This window comes from Mesoplodon mirus (genome assembly GCF_964341445.2).
Source record: "Mesoplodon mirus genome assembly, chromosome: 11".
NCBI lineage: Eukaryota > Metazoa > Chordata > Mammalia > Artiodactyla > Ziphiidae > Mesoplodon > Mesoplodon mirus.
In genome coordinates this window covers 55,251,893-55,265,084 of record NC_138987.1, presented here as the reverse complement: position 1 = coordinate 55,265,084, position 13,192 = coordinate 55,251,893, and the positions used below count along the sequence as shown (strand labels likewise).

Sequence of the window (13,192 nt, the reverse complement as noted above, 5' to 3'; positions counted from 1 at the left end):
CCTTCCCACTTAATGGGTTCTTTGTGAGAGAGAGGCGGCCAGGATACTTCTTTACCTCCTCCAGACTTGGGCCATGCAGTGAGGAACTTGGCTACTTGAGCCAGCAGACATACACCAGGAGCCCGAGGGACGGTGCATGGTGTTTATTAGTGATGACGGTGAGGTGGGGCAGGGTCCTGTGGAGCATGCTCTGTAGGTCACACACTAGAGCCGTAAGGTGGGTACATAGGGCCTCTGGGGGCTGTCCACTGGGTCCTATCTCTCCCCCTCTAACCCTAACTTAACAAGCAGCTGCTATGAATCAGGGAATAAAGTCTGAGGCCCATGTCCCCCAGGAGGCATGGAGGCCAAGAACAGAGATGACAGGATGCAAGAGCAAAAGAATGAGTGGGGCAAGGAGGCCCCTGAAGCTGTCCATACGTTCTCCGCTACACACGACCTCCCTTCCCAAAGCCCCAGTCCAGGTTGGCTCCCGTCTGCCATTGGGCCTGACCATGTTCCTGGTCCCTGGTCCCTGGTCCTTCAGATGTTAGGAAGCTTCCTGGCAGGTGAGGAGAGCCCTTCCCTTCAAGGGCTTCAGCTGTGAGGCCTTTGGCCTTAGCCCAGCCTGCCTGGGCTCCAGCCTCGTGTGTGGATGCCCCACCCCAGCTGATGGATGGGAGTGCCACCCTGCTGGGCTTTGATTGTCTCATTTCTAATGTGTGGCAGTGAGGCGAGTGGAGGCTCTCGGATCCCAAAGCACAACCCCTGAGTCCCTTGGATTAGGATAGTAGCTGCTCAGGGACCTTGTTCCTTCCTCATGTCATGCTGCCCACACCCCACCTTCTTGTCACTTTGAGGGGGCATCCCTTCCCTGAGTCTGGTGGGAAGGCCCCTGCTAAGGGGATCCTGGCCTGAGGGCACTGCCTAGTGGGGCAGCTTCTTGTGCAGGAGGAGAGGAAGGTGCCAGGGGTGCAGCACACACAGCTAGTACCTGGAATGGGAGCCTAGGGGGGTCACTGTGCCCAGGAGGTGAGGGGGCCCCGTGCTTCTCCCAGAACCTCGGGACTGCAGGCAGCCCTGGAGCTGGGGCTGGGCAGGGGGTTTTGGGGCTGAGCCTAGTGCCAGCCTAATGCCAGTCTAACTCCAACCTGCCTGGAGCGGATGCCCCAGCTAGCTGTGCCTGTGCCTGCCAGGGTCGGGCAGCAGGAGGCTGTCAGTAGCTATCCTTGGGCCAGGGCCGGTTGCGCTGCCAGTTCCGGTCATTGTGGTTGTGCTCCGAGTCCTGCGCCAGGAGCCGGTCTTGGGGGTCGTGCCCGTTAGCACTAGGCAGCCCCGAGGTGTGTTGGCGGTGAGGCTGGTACAGGTCCTGATAGGCATCTGCATAGTCCTCCTCCAGGTGGCGGGAGCTGCGCTGCGAAGATCCTGTCCAGGCTTGGCGGGAGCTCTCGCTGGCCTCATCTGAGGGCATCAAGCTGTCCCGCTCGAGGGGTGAGTGCTCCTCGCCACGCTCCCCTAGCAGCTGCTGGTTCTGGGGGCAAGACAGAAGCTCTAAGTGAGGCCATGCGGACCTCGCCTTGGCCTCCCTCCCACCTCTAGCAGGGTGGGGATTTCTTCCCCCTCAACTCTCAGTCCCTGGGTACACGAAATAGTGCAAGGAAGGAGAAGCATACTCCTTCCGTGCCTGAAGTAGAGCGTCCTTCCACTTCAGACGGAAAACTCGAGCTTGTGACTCCCACAAAATTCAGGCTCTGCTTTCAAGACAGACTAAGGAGAAGGGTTTGGAAGGTGTGTTTCTTTGGAGTCCTAAAAAAGTAGCCTTTGATCCCGCATCTCATTGCTTTATTCCCTCTCATCAGGAAGTGCCTTTGCCCATATGCCCTAGCTCTGCTCTCTGATCCTTTGGCCTTCAAACTGGAGGCCAAGGGTGATCCTCTGGGCAGGGAGGGGGCATTGTTTTGGCTGGCTTAGCCTGAGCATCTGTGCCCTTGGAAATGGTTACCTGAAGTCCAGGTATGGTACTGGGAGGGCCCAGAAGTCCAGGGCCGGGGGCTGGGTGGTGGGTGGCCCTCCAGTAAACCTCCAGGTACTCAGCCAGGTGCTCACAGGCATCCTCCAGCTGGTTCTCATCCAGAATCACATCAAATGACTCCTAGAGGGAAGGAAAAGGGGGAATATTGGTTTCTTCTCAGCAGGAGCCCTCCACCCATCTCCATCACTCCCCCAGCCCTGGAAAAGCAAGAGCGGGCACAGGAGTAGCACTCACTGGTGGGCACTGAACCAGCTTATCATACGCCATCATCTGTACAGTCAGGTGCTTCATCTGTGACTTCCCCCGGGAGCGGATGAGACGCTGGAGTACCTGAGGGAAAAGGGCAGAGCTGGGCCTAGAAAGAACCGGGCATGTCCCCGACCTGTGACACTGCATGAGGAGCAGGCGAGGATGACTTAGAATTGTGTTAAGGGGCAGCAGGAAAAGGGGATTCGGGAGCCCTTGGGCAGGGACCAAGCAGAGTTGTACCACATTCTAGCAGGGCAGCCCTGTGGGCCTTCTCCATCACCACTGCTGACTTACCTTCGGTGAGGATACTTTGACAAAGACGATGATGGGGGCCAGTGAGGTCTTGGCCAGCTGTGCAGGGTGGTTGACGGTGTCAGCATCCAACACTACTAGCTGCAGGGACTTGGCCAGCTCGAATATGCGCTCGATCTCACTCTGCACTTCAGCTATGGAGGGGGGGAGGGAGGGAGCCGCAATGCTCACCAGTGGCTCCACCCCATCCGACTCCGACAGGGCTTTGGGGGCTCCCAAATGGTGGATGGGAAGGAACTGGAGGGAGAGCATGTTCATCAGAGCCTGGGCAGGCAGAGGAACAGAGAACTGAGACTGGGCTCAGTTCTTGCCAATCCTGGGGGCAGGTGGAGAAGAGGTTGGGCAGGAATGCAAGTTGTCGGGGAGGAGAAGCGTAGGAGGAAGGTTCTCACTAACGCTTGAGTGGGCAGAGAAGCAGGAATGGGGACTTCTCACCAATGCTGGAGCGGGCAGAGGAACGCTCAATGATGGTCCTTTTGCCGGGATTGTTGAGCACAGATCGCTTTGCCAGTGAGAGGTCCGCTGTGACTCGGGTGATGGAGATCCTGGGGTGGGCATGGAGAAGCACAGCCCACCTTTAACTTTCAAGCCTAGGCCCCTCCCTACCCAGGTCCTACCAATTTTCACTTTAGAGAAGCCCTTGCGACAGGCATCTGGAAGGAGACAGTGATTTCTCCCTGGTTCTCATGCCTCCGCAGGCCAGGGCAGCTTACCTGCCATCAAACCTATGTTTGAGGAAGTCGAAGAGAGCCTTCTGCATCATGTCTGTGACCTGGGTGCGAGGGGTGAGGGGAAAGGCATGGAACTCACTGGGGGCCGTCTTGGAAGGGGACAGCATCCCCAGGTGCGGCCATTGAGCCCAGCCCCTCCACACCCAGACCTTGGGGGATGGGGAGGGGGGAAGCATCCCCCTCCCACTGTCCCTGGGCCCTTCCTATGGTAGGTTTGGTAGAGGCAACTCTGGGGTCAGGGACCTCTTCTCACCTCATAACCTTTCAGAGAGGGTCCCACCAGCACCACAGGCCGCATGGAGGGCACCACATCATAGGGGGGAATATGTTCCGCCTGCAGAATTGACCTGAGTTCAGGCAAAGTCATGGCTGTGTGGCCTGCCCTTCACCTGACTGGGGTGGGGCAGATTCAGAAGTTCTGGGCCCCCTCCCCTCTGTGTTTTCTTGCCCCTCCAACAATGTCTGCCCAGAAACCTGTCCCCACAGCCAGAAGCCATGAGCCCCCCAAGCCCCCGTCCCTTCCTTGACTCACCTGCTTTTGCTTCTGCTTGGCTTTTTGGAAAAGGAAATAAAAGATTAAATTTGGTGAAGCGGGGAAAGGCCCTGGGGGCACGGTATTCCCGTCCCCAGGGGAGACCCTGGGCTTCTCCCAGCTCCAACCCCTTCCCACACTGTTCACCTGGGAGACTCTCCCTTCCCCCTGTGTCTGAGTTACCCACCTACCCAAGACAGGTGGGTTGAGGGGAGGCTACCTAGAGATGGAGGAGGGGAGCGTCGGTTGCCAATGTCACTCAGGCTGGATGGGTTCCCAGATCTCCTAAGAGCAGAAAGGGAGGTCAATAAGCGTCTTTGTCTGTTCTAGACAGTATTTAGTCGTTGTATACATCTTACATTTTAGCTAGTGAGGGAAGTGCATGTGACGGGAGCATTTGTGTGTGTGAGCTTTGATGTGTGTGCATTTGTGAATGCATATGCTAGGTGTGAATGTGCATATTTGTGGGGGGGGATATGTGTGCATGTGTGGTGATGTGGACTGTGGGTAAAGTGCACACGTCTGGGGTGTATGTTTATTGAGTCACAGCCCTGCTCTCACCTGGCCTTCTGCTCCTGCTTGAGCCGGATGCTCTCGAGGCGCTGGGGGCTGGGGATGAAGGCGATGTCCCCACCCTCTTTCACTAGCCGCCCGATCCACCAGTCATTGCTGTACTTCTGGGGGTGGGGTGGAGCGGAAGGGGCGGTGAGAGGAGGTGACCCAGGCCTCAGTCCTGGCTCTTCAACGTGAAGGAGCCAGGGAGGCATTGGGAGAGCGGGTCTGAGGAAGGCAGTGTAAGGGGAGGGGGGCAGGAGAAGGTGCCAGAGGGAAGGGCAGCCAGGCTTGAGACCCCCAAGACTTCAGCGTGAGGCATCACAGCTGTCACAGGGAACCTAAGATGCAACTAATCTAATGGCTTACTTTTACAGATATGGAGACTGAGGCCCAAGCCAGGCCTTAGGAGGATGGAGACCCTGAAGATCAGGTCTTGGATATGAGGGTTTTACGGGGGTGTGTTGAGCATAAGAGTTGAGGAGTTGGGGAACTTGTTTATAAATGAGGACCAAAGCAAGAGGAATGGGAACTGGGGCAAAAGCAGAGAGATTAAGTGGCTTCTATTTGGAGGGGGGTGGTCACCTCTTTAATATGCAGGAAATCTTTGGCCTCAAAGTTGACTCCAGAGCCCTGGACTGGGCATTCCTCATCCAGCACACCACAGTAGCTGACATTGGTCCTCACAGCAAACGCCACAGGTTTGTGCTGGAGAATTTGACCATTGGTGCAAATGAGGGGAGCCTCAGAGCACCCCCTCCAGTTTCAGTGCCCCATCAGCAGAGGGCGGAGGCCCCATCAATCCACCCATCCACACACACACTCTTTCACACTCACACACATCCTGCCCATTGACCCCTCAAGACTTAGGACCTAGCACAAGTTTCCACCCAGTCTGGCCTGTCCTGCCCTCAGCCAGCAAGATGATACCTTGGCCCTTTCAAGCTGCTGCTGAGCCTGGCTCTCCACTTCACGCCGGGCACTCTCCCGGTCCTCCTCCAGGGATACGTCTGAGTCCAGAGATGGGCGGCTGGTATAGGAGCCAGCTGAACCCTGGCATGGGGGAGAGGCTGTGACCCGTGGGCTCAGGTGTGAAGGGCACTAGAGAGGCACCTCCGAACCCTACAGTGGTGCCTCCGCTAACCTCAGCCTCTCCAGCTCCACGGGGGTGGCTGGGCCCGCCAGTCCCTCCTGTCTCCCCAAGAAGGGCCCCAGTGCCTCTGGGGCTGCAGAAAAGCCGGGCCAACCCATATGTGCTATGATCGGGGCCCCTCCCCCCAAGCCTATTAATACTGCAGCCTCGAAGAGAGCTTTCCCTTCCCTCCTTCCTCCCTTTTCTCCCCTTGACCCTGTCCTGTGAGGCAGAGGGAAGTGAGATGTACTGAAGATGATATATTGGAGATGATTTGGAATCTTCGGAATCCAAAGACCCAGCCCTCTTGTTCACATCAGCCTGCAAAGCAGCTTGGAAATTATTTCCTTAAAATGCCTGGGAGGAGTACAGCCAGCCAGGAACAGTCAGGAGACACTGGTTGGCAAGGCACTGGTCCTGAGTGTCAGGATATAGCCGCCCACCCCCTTAGATCCCATCTCCTCCAGTCCCTACTCTTCCAGGGTGAAGAGGAGACCACAGGGCTCCCAACTCCAGAAAGTTACTCCCTCTCTACTCTCCCCACCCCCACTTTCTTTCCTCTCACACCTGCTGGGACAACTGGCCAGGTGTGGGCAGCAAACAAGACAGACTGAGCAAGCGACACAAAGCTATCTCCCTAAGCCCAGGTGAGGCGGGGCCACACCTACCACCTGGCCTCCATCTCCCCACCCCTTGCCCAAGGGGTATCAGCCCTGGAGGAAGGCTGAGTTGGTGCCAGGCAACCCAGCCAGGAGCAACCCTGGGGATGCAGGGAGAGGGTCTTTGGTAACCCGAGCCAGGAGAGTGTCAGAGTCCTGCCCATTGGAAGGGCCTTTGGGCAATGAAGGTGCATTTGGAGGGTTGCCAAGCTCACCTTCAAGGCCCTGAGGGAGATGCACAACTGAACAAGGGAAGCTGGACCTTAGGGCAGGAGGACAGAAGTCAGGATGGCTGGGTTTCCCCCTCAGTCTAGGGAAAAGGGAGTCTTTTGTTTCCTGCTTCAGTTTCCCCTCTTTATGGGCAGAAGTCTGAAAGTGATACTTCCATCAATTCTGAGGGGCAGGTGGCAGAGATAAGGCAGAAGCCTAAAGGGTCCGTGTGGGAATGTGTATGTGTGTGTGTGTTTAGTAGAATGTTCTCAGGCTGAGGAACATTCCTTCCAGCCTACTGTGCATGAAGGCAGCATAGGCCAGATTCTTGGTGTGGAAGACAAACTCACACACCTGCCCCAGCCCCACCATGGGCAAGAGGACTGGTCAGACTGATGTCAGCCCAGGTCCTAGAGCGTAAGCTAAAGACAATGTCTGTGGTAGACCCAAGGCATGAAGATAGCACAAGGAGGGAAAGTCCTGCATATTACAGAGAATGTTCCCCATCTCTCTTGAGAACCAAATAAGGCTGGCTTGGCAGCAGGATAAAGAGCAGCTGAGCCCCAGGAAGAACCTCTGCACTGTCAGTCGAGTGGGGGACCTCCTTCCAGGGGCCTGGGGCACAGGAGACACCTCTGTGGGAAATGGCTGTCTGAAGTAAATAGGGGCCAACAGGCTAGGAGGCAGGAGGCAAGGCAGGATGACCACTCACTTTGATAAGTATACATCAGATGCTTCCTAGTTGCCCAGACCTGTGCTGGGAGAGGAGTCTGAATTTTACCCTCTGTACTCCAGGATCTCAGCCTAATTTAGTCATCTTTGTTTCCCTGCCTGGGGCACCTGGGTTACCTGGCCTCTGACCCTAAGACGGGAATGACAGGATCTCTCCCTAAATGTTTAGAGTCATGCTCAGACTGAAATCCCCTCTCCATTATTCCCAAGTCCTCAGAGCTCACCCATCACTTGGGGAACAGGGCTGCCCTGCCAAGCATACTCTGGGGTCTTGCCTCCTCCAGCCCTGTTATGCCCAAACAGCCAGAGCCTCAATACTTGGGAACTGCCAGGAGTTGGCACAGTGCCCTGGTGGTGCCCCCCTTGCCTGGTGAGTGTGTGGGCAGGCTGCAGCTCCACTCTTGCCTGGCACGGGGGAAGGAGAGGAGGGAGATGAGCCGTTGGATTTATTTAGAGCCTGATTTCCCTCCTACTGCTTCAGAGGGGGCCCTGGGGAGAGCAAGGAGCCAGGCAAGAGAAAGGGAAGTGGGGGAGGGTAATCCAGGAACCAGAGAAGGGTGGGGAGCGAGCAATGGGTTAGCAGGCTGCCCCCAACACCATCCACACGTCAGGCTTCACCTTGCAACAGTCCTAGCCTTCTCAACCAGGGACAGGAAGAACCTTCTACGGCCCTCCAGCCCCACAGAGAGGTTCATTCTCAAGCTCACCTTGGCACCCTGGGCCGTGCCAGCTGTCCCTTCAACTGTCAGAGAGGTGTTCACCACAGCCTTGAAAATCATCTGCTCTAGCCGCAATGTAATTAGCCCCAGAGGCCCAATCAATGGGGAATTGGGCCCCAGCAGGAGCCCAGTCCCAGGAAAGGACTGACAGCTGCCTATTCTGAGCCCTAGGACTCATCTACCCTGGACTTGGCAGCAAGAGATGGGAGAAGCCTCCAACACTCCCCTTCCGACTCCGGAGTACTCTACCCTCCATACCTGTCAGGGACTCCTCCTAAGCCATCTAGTTGCTCTCCTAAGGAGGTCTTCTTGTAGGATATTTGAGAGAAGGGACTGAGCTGCTGCTGCCCATCCTTGCCCCATCTTTCCAGGCACTCTCCCTGCACTCTGAGCTCCGGGAATCACTGCCTAATGAGCTGATTTGTCTCAGTGGGTCAGGAGATAAAAGCAAAGAGGAGAATTAAATATTTATCAGCTGCCTGGTTCTCTGAGCGAAGAGCTTCCTCTCCATCCCCAGGCCCTCCATGCTGAGCAGGAGCTCAGGATGCCCGCTGCTCTGAGGATGCCTCAGCAGGAGGAGTGGAATGGATGGGGCTCAGTCAGCTGGCTCATCCATGTGCTGGGTGCCCAGTTTTCAGCCTGGGAGAGAAGCTGGGCTGGAAGCAGGGTGAGGAGATAAGGCAATGCTCAGGGATGGACAGCAGAAGGGGATAATGGAGGTCCTCAAGTTTTATGATCCCTCTGTCTGAAGAGGCTGGTATCGGATTCTCTGCTGTTCTCCAGGCTCCCTAATTCGTCCTTTACTTGAGGCACAGGAGGCCTGGATTGTCCCCCTCTGCAAGGGCCCCGGCTTCTCCTGTAGCTGTTGTGTTCAGACCCCATAAATCCTCCCTTGGGAACTCCAGACGTTGCGTGAGGCCTCTCTAAAGCCTCTGTGCCCTCAGCCTCCAGCCCCTCCTCCCTCCACCCTTCTGTCCTGGGCTGTGGAGCCACCTGCTCTGAGCCTTTCCCCCACGCGGGCCCCTCTTGGCACACACCCGATGCCCCTTGCTCTAGGACGGGGGCACTGGGGAGTCTCTGGCATGAAAACCCATCTCCCCACTTTCTTGGAGCGCCCTCCTACACGCCCTGCCCCGCCGCAGAGGCGTCTTTCAAAGTCCTGAACTGGGGTAAGGGTCCAAGGGAGATGAGGTGTCCCCCCAACTTCCCCACCCCCAACCCTCCCCGTGGGCACTCACCGCCTCCGAGTCCTCAAACCCGGGCACGTAGGAGTCGTCATACATGGGGGAGTCCGGGTGGGGGGAAGCGAGCGGCGCCAGGGGCGGGGGCGGCCCGGAGGCAGGGGCGAGGACAGCGGGCCGCGCCCGGGAGATGCCACCGAGCCCCGCAGCCCTGCGGGCGGCGGCGGAGAGCGAGAGCGCGAAGGAGGGAGCGAGCCGCGAAGACCAGCTGCTCCGAGCTCAAATCACCGCTCCCCCCACCTTACCCCCCCCAAACCCTGCCGGTCCCACCCCGAGCGCGGCTGAGGAATCTGGCGCCGGCTCCGACAACAATAGTGCCCGCCCACCTGCCCCCCCTCCCCGGGAGCGGGCGCGGGGGGCGGCTGGGGGCGCCGGCCACCCGCGGAGCCCGAGACCCAGCCGGGAGAGGTGGCCGACGGGAGCCGGGTTGAAGGTGGGTCCCCAAGCACCTATGGGGCAGAGGGGCGGCGGGGAGGAAGGGGAGGAGAGACTGCGGGCGGGGCGGATCCTGGCTTGGAGGAGGCGGGGCGAGGAGAGATGCGGAGACAGAGACATACGGCAACCCAGGAAATACTCCGCCGGGAAACAAAGGGCTGGAGCGGGGGAGGGGACGCGGAGACTGCTTGGGAGACGAGACCCCACCGAGAAAGAAGAGGGCGCAGGTTAAGGAGAGACAGGAGAGAGAGAGAAAGAAAGGAGGTACAGAGGCAGAGGGAGGAAGAGGGGAGGCAGGAAAGTGGGAGACTGGGGGAGACAGAAGAGGCGGGGCGGGGGCGGGCGGCAGGCGGGGGAGGGGCGGCAGGTGAGAGGGCGGTGTGTCTGGGCCCTGGCGGCACGCGAGACTCCAAACGCAAACCCCGCAATGGTACTGGGGAGGAATGGATTTAGCGACCCCAGGCCAATGCCGAGAAAGTAGCCCCTGCCCTCCTTCCGTCCCCCGCCCCCAGGCGCTTGGTCCCCTCAGTGCTGGGACTCTTGCAGCAAAGGACCTTGTTGCGCAACCCGTGCGAAGGGGGAGGATTGGGGCCCGGCCACCCTACACCTGTTGCGCGGGCAGATTTCATCCTAGTCTGGCCAGGATGGGGGTTCCCTTCCTCACTTCCTTGCCAAGGACTGTGCCAGGCATTGCCAAGGCATCGTGGGAACTGCCGTAGGGAGGGGCTGTTTTAGGCGAGCCTAAAGGGGAGAGGAAAGAAACCAGAGAGCCGAGGTCGGGGGATGGTCGTGGCTGGGACAGAAGGTGAGAGAGCCTGGCCACGCGGGGGTTGGGAAGGGGAAGGGCAAGTGTCCCCAGAGTCACTAGTGTAAGGCCAGATCCCCTCCTTAGCAAAAGGATGGGGCTGGGCTGGGGTGGCCAGTATCTGGGTTGGAGCCATATGTACCGCTCTACCAGTCAGTCTCCTTCAAAAGGGGCACCCAGATTTGACGTTGGAGACTGAACAGCAGCCCTTATCTTGAGGAAACTTCCTCGAAGATCCACCCATTTGAGCTCTAGAGCAAAATTATTGCTTTGAATTTTGATGGCCTACCTACCCCTTCATCCCCTCCCTCCCCGTCCCCTGGGGGTGGGGGTGGATGTGAGGTAGACAGAGGGTTACACTTGGAGAGCTTCAGAGCTCAGTCCTTCTCCACTCCCAGTGTCTCACACCCACGAGGGTGAATCCGCAATTTGCTCATCCCTTTTCTTCCTGGCTACAGGGGAATTAGTAAACCAAAACTCTGACAGTGCTGGGTGAGATCTACGATAGGAAGCACTGTACGTGCGAGAGAGAGGAAGACCACCCAAACCAACTGGGTTCCCACTTATGTCACTGGTTCATGTTCCCTTAGCAAGAAAAAGAGAAGGGGCCTCATCTTAAGACTATCTTTAGTCTGCCTTTAGTCTGTCACCATCCTTTGAGTGGTGCATTCCAGCCCTGCCCAGCATCTCCCTCCTGCTGGATTTGGTGAACAACTTTGTTGGAGCCCCTATGGCTCACTATTGGGGGAAGCAGTCTGCTTTCACGGTTCCCTCTCCTGAGGCCAGCACCATTTGGGGTTTGGTTATATGTTGGATTCTTCTGTATTGGAAGTTCCCAGACACTGTCTTCTCACTTTGTGCCCTCTCCCAGTTCCTCAGTATTCATTATATCCTCTTTTATTCTCTGTCTCTTCAATTCCTTCTGTCCTTCCAGAGGGGCAGAAAGGAGGCATGAAATGTGAAACAATAAGACCCTCAAGGTGCTCTCTCCTGGGAGATGATTCTAATGAAGAAGACAGCTACTGGGGCTTCTGATTCTCTCCCCATCCCTGAATTTACTCTCCTGGCCTCTCCTTTAGGGACTCTCCCCACCACCAGGGTGTCCATGGGATTGTAGGTAACAGTGGATCTGCCATCAACCTCACGCCTTCCTTACACACCTTGTTGTCTTCATCCCCATCTGGGACAGTGGTGTCTAAGTCTGCTCACAAAGCAAGAATTGCCATGCTAACTGCCCCCCCCCCCGGGAGATGTGTTCAGGTTCCTCATACCTGGCCCATCCCCTGGGTCCTGCAGGAGCTTCGGAGCCTCTTCCTGGTTCCCTTCTCTCTGAGTTGCTACTCACTGCCGCCTTCCATTTCTCACCTTACCCACACCTGCCTGCTCTAGTTCTCATGCCTGTCCTGTAACAAGACATGTGCCTGTCAGTATCCATGTGGTCCGTAACCCCCTTTCTTTTCCCTGGCTGAGCATAAGAAGAGAAAGCTGGCGGGGGGGGGGGAGGGGAGAAAGGATTCAAGGAGAGGATTCCTCCTACCTTCCTCTTTCTAGGAGAGAGTCATTAGAGTGGTAGCTGGCAGGTACTCAAGGCATGGAAGCAGGACATGGGGGTCTTGGTGGTGGTGGGGAGCCTGAATAACCATGTTTGGGAGTTGGAATTCTTGGGTGCCTCCAGAATGCATTCTGGCTTCTCCTATAAGTGCACCAGGAAGCGGGACAGATCCCAATCCCTGAGTGTTGAGTGGGGAAGCTGAGGCAGGAGCTAGGACCTCTAGGAAGTCCTTCTCCCCAGCAGTATTTAAGATCTGGACAAAGCCAAAGCCCCTAGCGTTTAGCTGCTGGGCTGCCCCCAGGGAACCCAGGGAGGGCGCCGGGGTGGGGGTGGGGGCGCTTGGCAGAGTCCTCCTCTCTCAGTCCTCACATCTAGCCCCTTTCCTGGCTCCCCAGACAGTCCTCCCTCCCCCTGCCCCCACCCCATCCCAGTCCCAGTGCTTAGAAGCTGCCAGCACTGGCCGCTCCCTCCTTTTCTACCTGCCACCTCTACCCTTAGCCTCACCTACTCGGCCTCCCTCCCTCCCCATCGCTGCAGTGTCCCCCCAAATGCGGGCCCTCTTCCTAGCTCGGAGTGGGGCTCTCCTCCCACCCACTGGGGAGGGGACCCTCGCGTTTACCTCATTCAGCAGGAAGGTTGCACTGGAGTCAGAAAAAGACATAGACCGGGCTGGCGGCCTCTCCCCCTCCCCCGGGCCAGGGGCTCCGAGGCAGGAGCAGGACCGGGCCGCTGCTCTGCACACAGGCTCCCGCCTGCACGCCTGGCCTCGCCCCACGACCGCCAGGCTCCGACGGCTGCTCCCTTCCCTCTCTCCGGGTTCCCTCCCCCTTTCCTCCTCCCTCCTTCCCTCCCTCCCTTCTCTCTTCCTTTCTCTCCGCCTCTGTCACTCTCTCCCTCCCCTGTCGCCTTTCAGTCCTGCTCTCTCCATTTCCGTCTCTTCCTCCTCTCTACGGTCCATGTTCTCTTCGTCTGGGCGCCTGCCACTGTCCTTCCATCCCTATATCTCGCCTCCCTTCTCCGACCCCCCCTCCCCCATCTTCTTCCTCAAACGCCTCCCCAGAAAAGATAGGGACTCCGGAGCTCCCACCGCCACAGGCAGAAGGGCGGCAGTAGCTGGAGGGCTGCCTGGACTCCGGAGCTTTAGGCCCCTGCTCTGTGCGCCCGGCGCCCATCCTCCAGCGCCCGAGGAAGAAAGGCGCCGCGTTCCCAGCGACGGCTTCGACCTGTCCTCAGCAGAGGAAAGGATCGAAAAGGAAGAATGCTTGTGTACGGCTCGCTAGCTCCAGCGTCAAGCGCCCCCTCTGGGTTCCGGGGAAGCTG

General features: G+C 58.0%; 1 protein-coding gene across 2 annotated transcripts; it reads right to left on the bottom strand.

Annotated features, from left to right (window-relative positions):
- Nucleotides 1-128: 128 nt before the first annotated feature.
- CACNB3 (calcium voltage-gated channel auxiliary subunit beta 3) lies at nucleotides 129-12,802 on the bottom strand. 2 transcript variants are annotated; one of them, XM_082636997.1, is made up of 13 exons: nucleotides 12,492-12,802; nucleotides 5,318-5,440; nucleotides 4,973-5,095; nucleotides 4,397-4,512; nucleotides 4,056-4,120; nucleotides 3,836-3,855; nucleotides 3,557-3,637; nucleotides 3,286-3,344; nucleotides 3,008-3,117; nucleotides 2,555-2,706; nucleotides 2,246-2,341; nucleotides 1,982-2,131; nucleotides 129-1,510 (listed from the first exon to the last, which is right to left on the bottom strand). In XM_082636997.1, exons 1-13 carry the CDS (start codon nucleotides 12,531-12,533, stop codon nucleotides 1,196-1,198), a joined length of 1,452 nt encoding a protein of 483 aa, XP_082493123.1. In that variant the 5' UTR covers nucleotides 12,534-12,802; the 3' UTR covers nucleotides 129-1,195. The 2 variants fall into 2 exon arrangements, with proteins under 2 accessions (XP_082493123.1, XP_082493122.1); XM_082636996.1 differs by lacking the exon at nucleotides 12,492-12,802 and adding an exon at nucleotides 9,078-9,546.
- Nucleotides 12,803-13,192: the final 390 nt, after the last annotated feature.